Raw genomic sequence first — 18,172 nt, forward strand, 5'->3', positions numbered from 1 at the left:
ATGGTGCTATTGTCACATCTACTGACATTGATGGTGCTATTGTCACATCTACTGACATTGATGGTGCTATTGTCACATCTACTGACATTGATGGTGCTATTGTCACATCTACTGACATTGATGGTGCTATTGTCACATCTACTGACATTGATGGTGCTATTGTCACATCTGCTGACATTGATGGTGCTATTGTCACATCTACTGACATTGATGGTGCTATTGTCACATCTGCTGACATTGATGGTGCTATTGTCACATCTACTGACATTGATGGTGCTATTGTCACATCTGCTGACATTGATGGTGCTATTGTCACATCTGCTGACATTGATGGTGCTATTGTCACATCTGCTGACATTGATGGTGCTATTGTCACATCTACTGACATTGATGGTGCTATTGTCACATCTACTGACATTGATGGTGCTATTGTCACATCTACTGACATTGATGGTGCTATTGTCACATCTACTGACATTGATGGTGCTATTGTCACATCTACTGACATTGATGGTGCTATTGTCACATCTACTGACATTGATGGTGCTATTGTCACATCTACTGACATTGATGGTGCTATTGTCACATCTGCTGACATTGATGGTGCTATTGTCACATCTGCTGACATTGATGGTGCTATTGTCACATCTGCTGACATTGATGGTGCTATTGTCACATCTGCTGACATTGATGGTGCTATTGTCACATCTACTGACATTGATGGTGCTATTGTCACATCTACTGACATTGATGGTGCTATTGTCACATCTACTGACATTGATGGTGCTATTGTCACATCTGCTGACATTGATGGTGCTATTGTCACATCTGCTGACATTGATGGTGCTATTGTCACATCTACTGACATTGATGGTGCTATTGTCACATCTACTGACATTGATGGTGCTATTGTCACATCTACTGACATTGATGGTGCTATTGTCACATCTACTGACATTGATGGTGCTATTGTCACATCTACTGACATTGATGGTGCTATTGTCACATCTACTGACATTGATGGTGCTATTGTCACATCTACTGACATTGATGGTGCTATTGTCACATCTACTGACATTGATGGTGCTATTGTCACATCTGCTGACATTGATGGTGCTATTGTCACATCTACTGACATTGATGGTGCTATTGTCACATCTGCTGACATTGATGGTGCTATTGTCACATCTACTGACATTGATGGTGCTATTGTCACATCTACTGACATTGATGGTGCTATTGTCACATCTACTGACATTGATGGTGCTATTGTCACATCTGCTGACATTGATGGTGCTATTGTCACATCTGCTGACATTGATGGTGCTATTGTCACATCTACTGACATTGATGGTGCTATTGTCACATCTACTGACATTGATGGTGCTATTGTCACATCTGCTGACATTGATGGTGCTATTGTCACATCTACTGACATTGATGGTGCTATTGTCACATCTACTGACATTGATGGTGCTATTGTCACATCTGCTGACATTGATGGTGCTATTGTCACATCTGCTGACATTGATGGTGCTATTGTCACATCTGCTGACATTGATGGTGCTATTGTCACATCTGCTGACATTGATGGTGCTATTGTCACATCTACTGACATTGATGGTGCTATTGTCACATCTACTGACATTGATGGTGCTATTGTCACATCTACTGACATTGATGGTGCTATTGTCACATCTACTGACATTGATGATGCTATTGTCACATCTGCTGACATTGATGGTGCTATTGTCACATCTACTGACATTGATGGTGCTATTGTCACATCTGCTGACATTGATGGTGCTATTGTCACATCTGCTGACATTGATGGTGCTATTGTCACATCTACTGACATTGATGGTGCTATTGTCACATCTACTGACATTGATGGTGCTATTGTCACATCTGCTGACATTGATGGTGCTATTGTCACATCTGCTGACATTGATGGTGCTATTGTCACATCTGCTGACATTGATGGTGCTATTGTCACATCTGCTGACATTGATGGTGCTATTGTCACATCTACTGACATTGATGGTGCTATTGTCACATCTACTGACATTGATGGTGCTATTGTCACATCTGCTGACATTGATGGTGCTATTGTCACATCTACTGACATTGATGGTGCTATTGTCACATCTACTGACATTGATGGTGCTATTGTCACATCTGCTGACATTGATGGTGCTATTGTCACATCTGCTGACATTGATGGTGCTATTGTCACATCTGCTGACATTGATGGTGCTATTGTCACATCTGCTGACATTGATGGTGCTATTGTCACATCTGCTGACATTGATGGTGCTATTGTCACATCTACTGACATTGATGGTGCTATTGTCACATCTACTGACATTGATGGTGCTATTGTCACATCTACTGACATTGATGGTGCTATTGTCACATCTACTGACATTGATGATGCTATTGTCACATCTACTGACATTGATGGTGCTATTGTCACATCTACTGACATTGATGGTGCTATTGTCACATCTGCTGACATTGATGGTGCTATTGTCACATCTGCTGACATTGATGGTGCTATTGTCACATCTGCTGACATTGATGGTGCTATTGTCACATCTGCTGACATTGATGGTGCTATTGTCACATCTACTGACATTGATGGTGCTATTGTCACATCTACTGACATTGATGGTGCTATTGTCACATCTACTGACATTGATGGTGCTATTGTCACATCTACTGACATTGATGGTGCTATTGTCACATCTACTGACATTGATGGTGCTATTGTCACATCTACTGACATTGATGGTGCTATTGTCACATCTACTGACATTGATGGTGCTATTGTCACATCTACTGACATTGATGGTGCTATTGTCACATCTACTGACATTGATGGTGCTATTGTCACATCTGCTGACATTGATGGTGCTATTGTCACATCTACTGACATTGATGGTGCTATTGTCACATCTGCTGACATTGATGGTGCTATTGTCACATCTGCTGACATTGATGGTGCTATTGTCACATCTACTGACATTGATGGTGCTATTGTCACATCTACTGACATTGATGGTGCTATTGTCACATCTGCTGACATTGATGGTGCTATTGTCACATCTGCTGACATTGATGGTGCTATTGTCACATCTGCTGACATTGATGGTGCTATTGTCACATCTACTGACATTGATGGTGCTATTGTCACATCTACTGACATTGATGGTGCTATTGTCACATCTACTGACATTGATGGTGCTATTGTCACATCTACTGACATTGATGGTGCTATTGTCACATCTGCTGACATTGATGGTGCTATTGTCACATCTGCTGACATTGATGGTGCTATTGTCACATCTGCTGACATTGATGGTGCTATTGTCACATCTACTGACATTGATGGTGCTATTGTCACATCTGCTGACATTGATGGTGCTATTGTCACATCTGCTGACATTGATGGTGCTATTGTCACATCTACTGACATTGATGGTGCTATTGTCACATCTACTGACATTGATGGTGCTATTGTCACATCTGCTGACATTGATGGTGCTATTGTCACATCTGCTGACATTGATGGTGCTATTGTCACATCTGCTGACATTGATGGTGCTATTGTCACATCTGCTGACATTGATGGTGCTATTGTCACATCTACTGACATTGATGGTGCTATTGTCACATCTACTGACATTGATGGTGCTATTGTCACATCTACTGACATTGATGGTGCTATTGTCACATCTACTGACATTGATGATGCTATTGTCACATCTACTGACATTGATGGTGCTATTGTCACATCTACTGACATTGATGGTGCTATTGTCACATCTGCTGACATTGATGGTGCTATTGTCACATCTGCTGACATTGATGGTGCTATTGTCACATCTGCTGACATTGATGGTGCTATTGTCACATCTGCTGACATTGATGGTGCTATTGTCACATCTACTGACATTGATGGTGCTATTGTCACATCTACTGACATTGATGGTGCTATTGTCACATCTACTGACATTGATGGTGCTATTGTCACATCTACTGACATTGATGGTGCTATTGTCACATCTACTGACATTGATGGTGCTATTGTCACATCTACTGACATTGATGGTGCTATTGTCACATCTACTGACATTGATGGTGCTATTGTCACATCTGCTGACATTGATGGTGCTATTGTCACATCTACTGACATTGATGGTGCTATTGTCACATCTGCTGACATTGATGGTGCTATTGTCACATCTGCTGACATTGATGGTGCTATTGTCACATCTACTGACATTGATGGTGCTATTGTCACATCTGCTGACATTGATGGTGCTATTGTCACATCTGCTGACATTGATGGTGCTATTGTCACATCTGCTGACATTGATGGTGCTATTGTCACATCTACTGACATTGATGGTGCTATTGTCACATCTACTGACATTGATGGTGCTATTGTCACATCTACTGACATTGATGGTGCTATTGTCACATCTACTGACATTGATGGTGCTATTGTCACATCTACTGACATTGATGGTGCTATTGTCACATCTACTGACATTGATGGTGCTATTGTCACATCTACTGACATTGATGGTGCTATTGTCACATCTACTGACATTGATGGTGCTATTGTCACATCTACTGACATTGATGGTGCTATTGTCACATCTACTGACATTGATGGTGCTATTGTCACATCTGCTGACATTGATGGTGCTATTGTCACATCTGCTGACATTGATGGTGCTATTGTCACATCTACTGACATTGATGGTGCTATTGTCACATCTACTGACATTGATGGTGCTATTGTCACATCTACTGACATTGATGGTGCTATTGTCACATCTACTGACATTGATGGTGCTATTGTCACATCTACTGACATTGATGGTGCTATTGTCACATCTACTGACATTGATGGTGCTATTGTCACATCTACTGACATTGATGGTGCTATTGTCACATCTACTGACATTGATGGTGCTATTGTCACATCTACTGACATTGATGGTGCTATTGTCACATCTACTGACATTGATGGTGCTATTGTCACATCTACTGACATTGATGGTGCTATTGTCACATCTGCTGACATTGATGGTGCTATTGTCACATCTGCTGACATTGATGGTGCTATTGTCACATCTACTGACATTGATGGTGCTATTGTCACATCTACTGACATTGATGGTGCTATTGTCACATCTACTGACATTGATGGTGCTATTGTCACATCTACTGACATTGATGGTGCTATTGTCACATCTACTGACATTGCTGTAAAAGTTCTCTCACTTTTGGCTCTGTGGTTATCCAATATTCTGCTCTGGACTTCCCAGCGTGGCTCCCATCAGCGTCACGGCTGGATCACCATGTGAGTGCTTGAAGTAGCACGTGGTTCAACATAACACACAAGTGTTTTATCCAATCGCATACAAGGATTTGTTTACAAGGCCCCGCCTTCTGAAATATATCTCCTATTGAGAAGTCCCACATCTTTGTGTGGAGCTCAGCCAACTACAAGGATGTGGTGAGAGTCAGATGGCCTATTACAGTAAATGCGTCACCAGTACGTTGACTTGTGTCCGCTAACATTCGCAGAGAGGGGAGAAAGTGGTGGATTGGTGTGAGCAGCGGAGCGCCTTGATGGCTGCACCAGCGTGCCTGTGGGGTCAAACACAGGCCAGGGTGTGCACCAGCGTGCCTGTGGGGTCAAACACAGGCCAGGGTGTGCACCAGCGTGCCTGTGGGGGTCAAACACAGGCCAGGGTGTGCACCAGCGTGCCTGTGGGGGTCAAACACAGGCCTAAGTGCTTGATTGGATATACCTGTGATTAGTGATTCTCATCATTTGGATGGCTGGCCAAATACTTTTAGCAATATAGTGTATATATATATATATATCATGTATATACTTACATCATGTATATACTTACATCATGTATATACTTACATCATGTATATACTTACAACATGTATATACTTACATCATGTATATACTTACATCATGTATATACTTACATCATGTATATACTTACATCATGTATATACTTACAACATGTATATACTTACATCATGTATATACTTACATCATGTATATACTTACATCATGTATATACTTACAACATGTATATACTTACATCATGCATATACTTACATCATGTATATACTTACATCATGTATATACTTACATCATGTATATACTTACATCATGTATATACTTACATCATGTATATAACCTTAATGGAGGTCTTTTGATGTTCTCTGAAGGACTTTAGAGGCAGACTAGATCATCTCAAATAGGCTTCATTGTAAGCGGACTTTGGATCACATTTATTTAGTATTTGGAATTCATAAAAAAAGAAAACACACACATGTGTTCTTGTCTTACATAATGATTGTGAATAATAGACAACATTCCCAAAAAAGTGCAGTTCCCCTTTATAGACTAGAGAAGACCTGGGGTGTGGCAGTCAGTTCCCTTTATAGACTAGAGAAGACCTGGGGTGTGGCAGTCAGTTCCCTCTATAGACTAGAGAAGACCTGGGGTGTGGCAGTCAGTTCCCCTTTATAGACTAGAGAAGACCTGGGGTGTGGCAGTCAGTTCCCCTTTATAGACTAGAGAAGACCTGGGGTGTGGCAGTCAGTTCCCCTTTATAGACTAGAGAAGACCTGGGGTGTGGCAGTCAGTTCCCCTTTATAGACTAGAGAAGACCTGGGGTGTGGCAGTCAGTTCCCCTTTATAGACTAGAGAAGACCTGGGGTGTGGCAGTCAGTTCCCCTTTATAGACTAGAGAAGACCTGGGGTGTGGCAGTCATTTATGAGCTGATTAGTCTTTCTGATCTTCCTGGTGGGGCTGGTTACACACCCTAACCTTTGCATGCTGGGCACCCAGTTGGTTTCATCAAAACAGAAGAAAAAAACACACACACACACACACACACACACACACACACACACACACACACACACACACACACACACACACACACACGCACAAACCTCTGATTCTCTTCTTTCTCCTCAGGTGTGACAGTCTTCTTCTGCTTGAGATATTCAATGAAAGCATTCTGCTTGGTTACAACCTGAGAAAGACAAAGTAGTGTCGAGTCTTCATTGACAACTTGACTTGTGTGATGGACACACCTGTTTCTGAATCATTAATATTCTTGACTTGTGTGATGGACACACCTGTTTCTGAATCATTAATATTCTTGACTTGTGTGATGGACACACCTGTTTCTGAATCATTAATATACTTGACTTGTGTGATGGACACACCTGTTTCTGAATCATTAATATACTTGACTTGTGTGATGGACACACCTGTTTCTGAATCATTGACAACTTGACTTGTGTGATGGACACACCTGTTTCTGAATCATTAATATTGACTTGTGTGATGGACACACCTGTTTCTGAATCATTAATATTCTTGACTTGTGTGATGGACACACCTGTTTCTGAATCATTAATATTCTTGACTTGTGTGATGGACACACCTGTTTCTGAATCATTAATATTCTTGACTTGTATGATGGACACACCTGTTTCTGAATCATTAATATTCTTGACTTGTGTGATGGACACACCTGTTTCTGAATCATTAATATTCTTGACTTGTGTGATGGACACACCTGTTTCTGAATCATTAATATTCTTGACTTGTGTGATGGACACACCTGTTTCTGAATCTTTAATATACTTGACTTGTGTGATGGACACACCTGTTTCTGAATCATTAATATTCTTGACTTGTGTGATGGACACACCTGTTTCTGAATCATTAATATTCTTGACTTGTGTGATGGACACACCTGTTTCTGAATCATTAATATTCTTGACTTGTGTGATGGACACACCTGTTTCTGAATCATTAATATTCTTGACTTGTGTGATGGACACACCTGTTTCTGAATCATTGACAACTTGACTTGTGTGATGGACACACCTGTTTCTGAATCATTAATATTCTTGACTTGTGTGATGGACACACCTGTTTCTGAATCATTAATATTCTTGACTTGTGTGATGGACACACCTGTTTCTGAATCATTAATATTCTTGACTTGTGTGATGGACACACCTGTTTCTGAATCATTAATATTGACTTGTGTGATGGACACACCTGTTTCTGAATCATTAATATTCTTGACTTGTGTGATGGACACACCTGTTTCTGAATCATTAATATTCTTGACTTGTGTGATGGACACACCTGTTTCTGAATCATTAATATTCTTGACTTGTATGATGGACACACCTGTTTCTGAATCATTAATATTCTTGACTTGTGTGATGGACACACCTGTTTCTGAATCATTAATATTCTTGACTTGTGTGATGGACACACCTGTTTCTGAATCATTAATATTCTTGACTTGTGTGATGGACACACCTGTTTCTGAATCATTAATATTGACTTGTGTGATGGACACACCTGTTTCTGAATCATTAATATTCTTGACTTGTGTGATGGACACACCTGTTTCTGAATCATTAATATTCTTGACTTGTGTGATGGACACACCTGTTTCTGAATCATTAATATTCTTGACTTGTGTGATGGACACACCTGTTTCTGAATCATTAATATTCTTGACTTGTGTGATGGACACACCTGTTTCTGAATCATTAATATTCTTGACTTGTGTGATGGACACACCTGTTTCTGAATCATTAATATTGACTTGTGTGATGGACACACCTGTTTCTGAATCATTAATATTGACTTGCGTGATGGACACACCTGTTTCTGAATCATTAATATTCTTGACTTGTATGATGGACACACCTGTTTCTGAATCATTAATATTCTTGACTTGTGTGATGGACACACCTGTTTCTGAATCATTAATATTCTTGACTTGTGTGATGGACACACCTGTTTCTGAATCATTAATATTCTTGACTTGTATGATGGACACACCTGTTTCTGAATCATTAATATTCTTGACTTGTGTGATGGACACACCTGTTTCTGAATCATTAATATTCTTGACTTGTGTGATGGACACACCTGTTTCTGAATCATTAATATTCTTGACTTGTGTGATGGACACACCTGTTTCTGAATCATTAATATTCTTGACTTGTGTGATGGACACACCTGTTTCTGAATCATTAATATTCTTGACTTGTATGATAGACACACCTGTTTCTGAATCATTAATATTCTTGACTTGTGTGATGGACACACCTGTTTCTGAATCATTAATATTCTTGACTTGTATGATGGACACACCTGTTTCTGAATCATTAATATTCTTGACTTGTGTGATGGACACACCTGTTTCTGAATCATTAATATTCTTGACTTGTATGATGGACACACCTGTTTCTGAATCATTAATATTCTTGACTTGTGTGATGGACACACCTGTTTCTGAATCATTAATATTCTTGACTTGTGTGATGGACACACCTGTTTCTGAATCATTAATATTGACTTGTGTGATGGACACACCTGTTTCTGAATCATTAATATTGACTTGCGTGATGGACACACCTGTTTCTGAATCATTAATATTCTTGACTTGTATGATGGACACACCTGTTTCTGAATCATTAATATTCTTGACTTGTGTGATGGACACACCTGTTTCTGAATCATTAATATTCTTGACTTGTATGATGGACACACCTGTTTCTGAATCATTAATATTCTTGACTTGTATGATGGACACACCTGTTTCTGAATCATTAATATTCTTGACTTGTGTGATGGACACACCTGTTTCTGAATCATTAATATTCTTGACTTGTATGATGGACACACCTGTTTCTGAATCATTAATATTCTTGACTTGTGTGATGGACACACCTGTTTCTGAATCATTAATATTCTTGACTTGTATGATGGACACACCTGTTTCTGAATCATTAATATTCTTGACTTGTGTGATGGACACACCTGTTTCTGAATCATTAATATTCTTGACTTGTGTGATGGACACACCTGTTTCTGAATCATTAATATTGACTTGCGTGATGGACACACCTGTTTCTGAATCATTAATATTCTTGACTTGTATGATGGACACACCTGTTTCTGAATCATTAATATTCTTGACTTGTGTGATGGACACACCTGTTTCTGAATCATTAATATTCTTGACTTGTATGATGGACACACCTGTTTCTGAATCATTAATATTCTTGACTTGTGTGATGGACACACCTGTTTCTGAATCATTAATATTGACTTGTGTGATGGACACACCTGTTTCTGAATCATTAATATTCTTGACTTGTGTGATGGACACACCTGTTTCTGAATCATTAATATTGACTTGTATGATGGACACACCTGTTTCTGAATCATTAATATTCTTGACTTGTATGATGGACACACCTGTTTCTGAATCATTAATATTGACTTGTGTGATGGACACACCTGTTTCTGAATCATTAATATTCTTGACTTGTATGATGGACACACCTGTTTCTGAATCATTAATATTCTTGACTTGTGTGATGGACACACCTGTTTCTGAATCATTAATATTCTTGACTTGTATGATGGACACACCTGTTTCTGAATCATTAATATTCTTGACTTGTGTGATGGACACACCTGTTTCTGAATCATTAATATTCTTGACTTGTATGATGGACACACCTGTTTCTGAATCATTAATATTCTTGACTTGTGTGATGGACACACCTGTTTCTGAATCATTAATATTCTTGACTTGTGTGATGGACACACCTGTTTCTGAATCATTAATATTGACTTGTGTGATGGACACACCTGTTTCTGAATCATTAATATTGACTTGTGTGATGGACACACCTGTTTCTGAATCATTAATATTGACTTGTGTGATGGACACACCTGTTTCTGAATCATTAATATTGACTTGTGTGATGGACACACCTGTTTCTGAATCAGGTCTCTCTGGCTGACAGAGTTGAGGGCTTGCTCTTTCTTGGCTTCTGCGGCTTGTTTCTTCTTCTTCTTCTGCTGCTCTCGGAGCTGTTGGATCCTCTGGAGCTGCTCCTGTATGGACGCCGCCTGGATGGTCACCACGTTCCCCATCTACATTGTGAGAGGATGAGGACATAAACCTAGATGGTCACCATGTTCCTCATCTACATTGTGAGAGGATGAGGACATAAACCTGGATGGTCACCATCTACATTGTGAGAGGATGAGGACATAAACCTGGATGGTAACCATCTACATTGTGAGAGGATGAGGACATAAACCTGGATGGTAACCATCTACATTGTGAGAGGATGAGGACATAAACCTGGATGGTCACCATCTACATTGTGAGAGGATGAGGACATAAACCTAGATGGTCACCATGTTCCTCATCTACATTGTGAGAGGATGAGGACATAAACCTGGATGGTCACCATCTACATTGTGAGAGGATGAGGACATAAACCTGGATGGTAACCATCTACATTGTGAGAGGATGAGGACATAAACCTGGATGGTAACCATCTACATTGTGAGAGGATGAGGACATAAACCTGGATGGTCACCATCTACATTGTGAGAGGATGAGGACATAAACCTAGATGGTCACCATGTTCCTCATCTACATTGTGAGAGGATGAGGACATAAACCTGGATGGTCACCATCTACATTGTGAGAGGATGAGGACATAAACCTAGATGGTCACCATGTTCCTCATCTACATTGTGAGAGGATGAGGACATAAACCTGGATGGTCACCATCTACATTGTGAGAGGATGAGGACATAAACCTGGATGGTAACCATCTACATTGTGAGAGGATGAGGACATAAACCTGGATGGTAACCATCTACATTGTGAGAGGATGAGGACATAAACCTGGATGGTCACCATCTACATTGTGAGAGGATGAGGACATAAACCTAGATGGTCACCATGTTCCTCATCTACATTGTGAGAGGATGAGGACATAAACCTGGATGGTCACCATCTACATTGTGAGAGGATGAGGACATAAACCTGGATGGTAACCATCTACATTGTGAGAGGATGAGGACATAAACCTGGATGGTCACCATCTACATTGTGAGAGGATGAGGACATAAACCTGGATGGTCACCATCTACATTGTGAGAGGATGAGGACATAAACCTTCTAATGGCAATACATCTTGCTGAAAACATAGTTTTCTTGTACTTGTTGCAATGACAATAAAGACCTATCCTATGATGAAATCTAGAGATGTCCGATAATATCGGTCGATAAATGCTTTAAAATGTAATATCGGAAATTATCGGTATCGTTTTTTTTTTATTATCGGCATCGTTTTTTGTTTTTTTATTAAATCCACATAAAAAACACAAGATACACTTACAATTAGTGCACCAACCCCAAAAAACCTCCCTCCCCCATTTACACTCATTCACACAAAAGGGTTGTTTCCTTCTGTTATTAATATTCTGCTTCCTACATTATATATCAATATATATCAATACAGTCTGCAAGGGATACAGTTATTAATATTAACAATATATCAATACAGTCTGCAAGGGATACAGTCCATGATTGTGCATGCTGCTGCTCCACTAATAGTACTAACCTTTAACACTTCATTTTACTCATTTTCATTCATTACTACCGTCATTTCCGGACTATAAGCCGCACCTGACTATAAGCCACACCAGCTAAATTTAGGGGAAAATACAGATTGCTCCATATATAAGCCGCACCCGACTATAAGCCGCAGGGTTTTGATGTGTAATTAGCGTAGTATATAGTGTAATTAGCGTAGTATATAGTGTAATTAGCGTAGTATATAGTGTAATTAGCGTAGTATATAGTGTAATTAGCGTAGTATATAGTGTAATTAGCGTAGTATATAGTGTAATTAGCGTAGTATATAGTGTAATTAGCGTAGTATATAGTGTAATTAGCGTAGTATATAGGGGTTCCTGCTACCACGGAGGGGATTGTCGGGACAGAGATGACTGTTTGGGAACGCAAAGCGTCCCATTTATTAACTATAAAACTTTCAATCATACAATCAAACTTTCACATCTTTGACATGGCGAACAGCATTCGTGCAGAGTACAAATAATACAACGGTGCAAAGTAATACAAAGTGCTCGCCTGTACGTTATCAAAATAAGCAGCCTACCGGTATATGAAAAGTCAGTCTTTAATCATTGTGTTATCGTCTTCCTCCTGCGTACTAAAACCACCCAAATCCTCTTCGTCGGTGTCGGAGAAGAACAGGCCGTATATAAGCCGCACCCTTGTATAAGCCGCACCCTTGTATAAGCCGCAGGGACCAGAACGAGGGGAAAAAGTAGCGGCCTATAGTCCGGAAATTACGGTAGTTTCTATGTAACTGTTTTTATATTGTTTTACTTTCTTTTTTATTCAAGAAAATGTTTTTAATTTATTTATCTTATTTTATTATATGATTTTTTTTTAAAAGGACCTTATCTTCACCATACCTGGTTGTCCAAATTAGGCATAATAATGTGTTCATTCCACGACTGTATATATCGGTATCGGTTGATATCGGTATTGGTAATTAAGAGTTGGACAATATCGGAATATCGGCAAAAAAGCCATTATCGGACATCCCTAACGAATATGTTAAGAACAGGGCAGATTGAGGCCAGTTTCTAGTACACTCTAGACTGAAGCTGTGTGCCTTCATTGTTTTTGTAGCTGGTGTTTTGAGGCATGTTTCAAAAACAAACAAAAACAAATGCACTTTGTGAAAGTGAAAGTATAGTATTTGCCATAGTTGTAGTGGCTATCAGGATTCTCTCAGGGAGAGCATGTCCCAAATTCCAAGCTGCTGTTTTGAGGCATGTTAACAACAATAATGCACTTTGTGACTTCAATAATAAATATGGCAGTGCCATGTTGGCACTTTTTTTCCATAACTTGAGTTGATTTATTTTGTAAAAGCTTGTTACATTGTTTAATGCATCCAGCGGGGCATCACAACAAAATGAGGCATAATAATGTGTTCATTCCACCACTGTATATATCCGTATCGGTAATTAACAATATTGGAATATCGCATATCAGCAAAAAAGCCATTATCGGACATCTCTTATGAAATCTAATACTGCCGAGGGAACTGCTGCATACCTAATGTGTATTATATTTATCCATGAGAGCATTTTTATTGTCAATTGTGAGGTGTGTGTGTTAAAATCATGGTTGTTTTTACAAATGATGACAGATGTGAACAAGAGCATGTATTGTCTTTGTGTGATGATGTAAATGAGGTGTGCTTGTATTGTATATTAAGTATGTGTCCATGAAGGGGCATTTTAGGACTTTTTTCTTAATACTTGTGTATGATTTTATTGTCATCATTTTATTGCATGATTTTTGTATCCCTTTAATTTAGGTAGCCAGGGACTGCAGATGGAAATGAGCTATTTAGCTCTAATCTGGTACAGAACATATCTGTCTTTGAGCTTCATGTTTCTGTGCATTGTCCCTTCAAATAAAGACTCAACTAAGTACTTTCAGCGCCTTACTTTTTCCACATTTTGCCATGTTCCAAAATGGAATACATTCATTTTGGTCCTCAAAATTCTACACACAATACCCCATAATGATAATGTGAAAAAGTTATTTTTAGGATGTTTTGCAAAAGTATTAAACATAAAAAAGGATCATTTTCAATAAATGAAATTTAAAAAAAAATTTCAATAAATGAAATTAAAAAAAAAGGATTTTGAGGACAAAATGAATGTATTCCATTTTGGAAGAAGGCTGTAACATGACATCATGTGAATATCATCCTGTCACATCCCAGTGGCTTTGGTCTGGGAAGAAGAGATGTTTTTTTCTTAAAGGGGTCATATTATCATACTTTTCTACATTTAAAACTTGCTAAGATGTAATGGTGGTTCTTTGGTCACAATGTTGCATAGATTTGAAGCCGCTTTCTAACTGTCTCTTTAGGATGCTCCGTTTTCTTAGGCGGTCTTATTTACGTGGCTCCCCGCCATCTTTGTTGTAGTTTGTAGCGCTTCCATAGCGAGGCTACTGACAGATGAACTTTGAACTGTACGCTACTTTGTATTAGAAGTGGCAACAGCATGTGCATATAGGAGCCAGTCTGCCCCACAACAGAAGGCTAGAGAAGGCTTATTGCCTACAATGGAGGATCAGTGCAAAGCCCCTTGGGTACATTTCTACCATACATGAATATTTTGCTGACGTCACACTTGGGAAAAACGTCACAAATTAGGGCTAATTCCAAACGTTTCCTGGAAGTATAAAGGAAGGCAATATTCTTTTCTAAATATCTCCACGGTTTTATTTCAAGGGACTTTTGCAAATAGCAGACACACAGAAGCAAGTAGCAATGGGTAAGAAAAGTGAGTTTTGGGCAGAAGATTTATCTTGGAGTTGCTGTATGTCACATGTCTTAAACGTCTTCTTCCTGGTACAACGCCCCACTAATACACACGTACACAAGAAAAAGACTAGCAGTGTTTGGAAAAGTTCACTCACAGAAATAAAGCCATTTTCCAATCCTTGCACCCTCAAAGATGTATTCTGTGAACGTGAACATTATTTCCAAAAAGTCATGAACTACAGTTACTTGTACCAAAAAAGTCAGTGAATGACTCTTTAATAAATGTCAATAATTACTAGGGAAAGTAATAAATACGTTAGGGGGCCTGTTGCCTAGTGACGTATGACGTCATCCAACTGTGTTTGTTAGCTTTAGCGGTTAGCAGCGCCAGCTCTTTGAAATCTTTCCACCGGATTGTGTTACCTCTGGCTAATAAAGGGATTGAATGTCATATCTTCTTATCAACAAACGGTGTATTGTTTGGATGGCTAGTTTGTCACTTCCATGATGACTTTTTTGTTCATCATTGCCATTGTGTATGTGTGCGTTTGTTGTGTACCTCTTCCTGTTTCATATCAAGTTCATTTTAGTGTTGCTTTCACCAGTCAAAATATATTTCCTGCACTTAAAACCACATCAAAAGTAGCTTTCCACGTTACATCGAGCTATCGCTAACGGCTTTGTAACGGACCTTAAATTGATTGATTGATTGAGACTTTTATTAGTAGATTGCACAGTACAGTACATATTCCCTACAATTGACCACTAAATGGTAACACCCCAATAAGTTTTTCCACGTTCATCAATTCATGGTAAAGTAATTCATTATATTTCTCCTTACTAGTAAAAGTAACGGCGTTATCACCAACACTGACTGTGATTGACAGCCTGTCATTGTATGTCAAGCAAACAGCAAATGTTTACTTGTAATTGTGATACAACTACTGTTCAGAACACCTGACAGCTGTTGTGTTCCTACACTTTTTGCTTTCATTGGGTTTTTTTTGGTGCTGACAACCAAGGCGATTTAAGACAGTGAGTCATTGGGGAACTTGGTCTATCAGAGGGACTATTTCATCTTTATGGAGGCTCATTTGTTACTAAAGCCTTTTTTGCCACTGAATTCATGTCACTGAATTTTCTGCGTTGGAATTTTGTGAACTGAATTTTGAATCCAATTATGCTGACAACTTCATTGAACACAAATTAGTGAGCAAAATGTGAGTTGAAAATACATTGTTTGAAAATTCAGTGTAAAAAAATGAGTGCAGATATTTGCTGACGACGCACTTCCAGTAACTTGATTGAAGCAATGGATCCTGTCTCAGAACCAACTAACAAGGTGATTCAGTCATCATTTAGCCAAAGTCAATCTGGAGTTTTCAAGCAATATTTCTGCACTGGTTTTTGTATTTACCAATTTTTTTTTTTACACACATTTCATTTATTCAATGAAATTGTTAGCATCGTTTAAAGTGAGAAAATCCAAAGCAAAACAATGTGTTGAAAAAGATGTGATGTAGGAGGCATTACCTCTCCTCCCTGAGCTGACTTGGTCTGTTGTATGTGAACAGGCAGCTGCAGTTTGAAGTGCTGCGGTACAGATGTGCCACTGGGAGTCTGCAGCTGGGCCAGCACCTTCAGCATCAACCACAACAAGCACTCATGCAATTAAGCTCACAATAATAATAATAGGACTAGAGAAATACTGCGTGTCCCCTATACCTCATTTGAAGTATGCAAAGTAATAGTATCACAAAAAAGGGGTGCAAAAAAGAACAAAAAACGATTTTTCGAATGAATTGTGATTCTTACTTGTAACTATTCTTAATCTATTCAAAAGAATCAAACATCGATTTAAAAAAACTAATACAATAACTGTCCTGTACAGCCACTCAGGCAAATCCTATTGTTGATGTATACCAGAGATGGGCAAATATTTGGACTTGGGGGCCACATTTACAGAAAAAATGTGTCTGGGGGCCAAAGTGTATGTGTGTATAAATGATATATACACATTTAACTGTAAACATCTGCTGTACTGTATGTGTGTTTGGATCCCTTTTCCCCAGGAACACTAATACCAAAAGTCACAATGTCCCTTAGACTTCTAAAAAAGTCATGACAGACCACCTCAAAAAAACAGAATGGAATTTTACAGTTTTATACTGAATGGAACACCCAAAATGTACATGAAAATAAAGAAAGTGTGATTTACAATATTAACTATGAACAATAAAAGACTGAATATTAACAACATATGAACATCTTTTACTTGTCAGAGCAGCTCCTCCATAGTTGTGTATCTTTTACAATCTAGCAAAACACTACAACAATGTAACAAACAGCAAAATATGAATTTAAAGTGTAATAAACACCTACAATATGATATATTATCACGTAAAAATGTGCTTCCACATCTGTTTGTGACACATGTGTTTGTGGCTGGCTGCTCTGGAAACACTCTGCTTTGTTCCTGTCTGACCTGCTGGGACCTACATTACCCTAATAACTCCTACAACACCCATTGAAATACTTTCTAGAGTTGAAGACTTAAACCCTAATAACTCCTACAACACCCATTGAAATACTTTCTAGGGTTGAAGACTTAAACCCTAATAACTCCTAGAACACCCATTGAAATACTTTCTAGAGTTGAAGACTTAAACCCTAATAACTCCTACAACACCCATTGAAATACTTTCTAGAGTTGAAGACTTAAACCCTAATAACTCCTACAACACCCATTGAAATACTTTCTAGAGTTGAAGACTTAAACCCTAATAACTCCTACAACACCCATTGAAATACTTTCTAGAGTTGAAGACTTAAACCCTAATAACTCCTACAACACCCATTGAAATACTTTCTAGAGTT

General features: G+C 38.8%; 1 protein-coding gene across 1 annotated transcript in view; it reads right to left on the reverse strand.

The window, feature by feature from the left end:
• The window catches only part of LOC133639435 (nucleosome-remodeling factor subunit BPTF-like), a 133,750-nt gene that overhangs the window by 49,562 nt on the left and 66,016 nt on the right, over nt 1-18,172 (reverse strand). Inside the window, exons 26-28 of the mRNA XM_062032726.1 lie at nt 16,829-16,933; nt 10,884-11,045; nt 7,007-7,089 (exon numbers count right to left, since the gene is read on the reverse strand). Of these exons, the coding sequence (XP_061888710.1) occupies nt 7,007-7,089; nt 10,884-11,045; nt 16,829-16,933 (350 nt within the window). The remainder of the gene's footprint in view (nt 1-7,006; nt 7,090-10,883; nt 11,046-16,828; nt 16,934-18,172) is intronic.

The sequence above is a fragment of the Entelurus aequoreus genome, linkage group LG22, assembly GCF_033978785.1.
Source record: "Entelurus aequoreus isolate RoL-2023_Sb linkage group LG22, RoL_Eaeq_v1.1, whole genome shotgun sequence".
NCBI classification, from domain to species: domain Eukaryota; kingdom Metazoa; phylum Chordata; class Actinopteri; order Syngnathiformes; family Syngnathidae; genus Entelurus; species Entelurus aequoreus.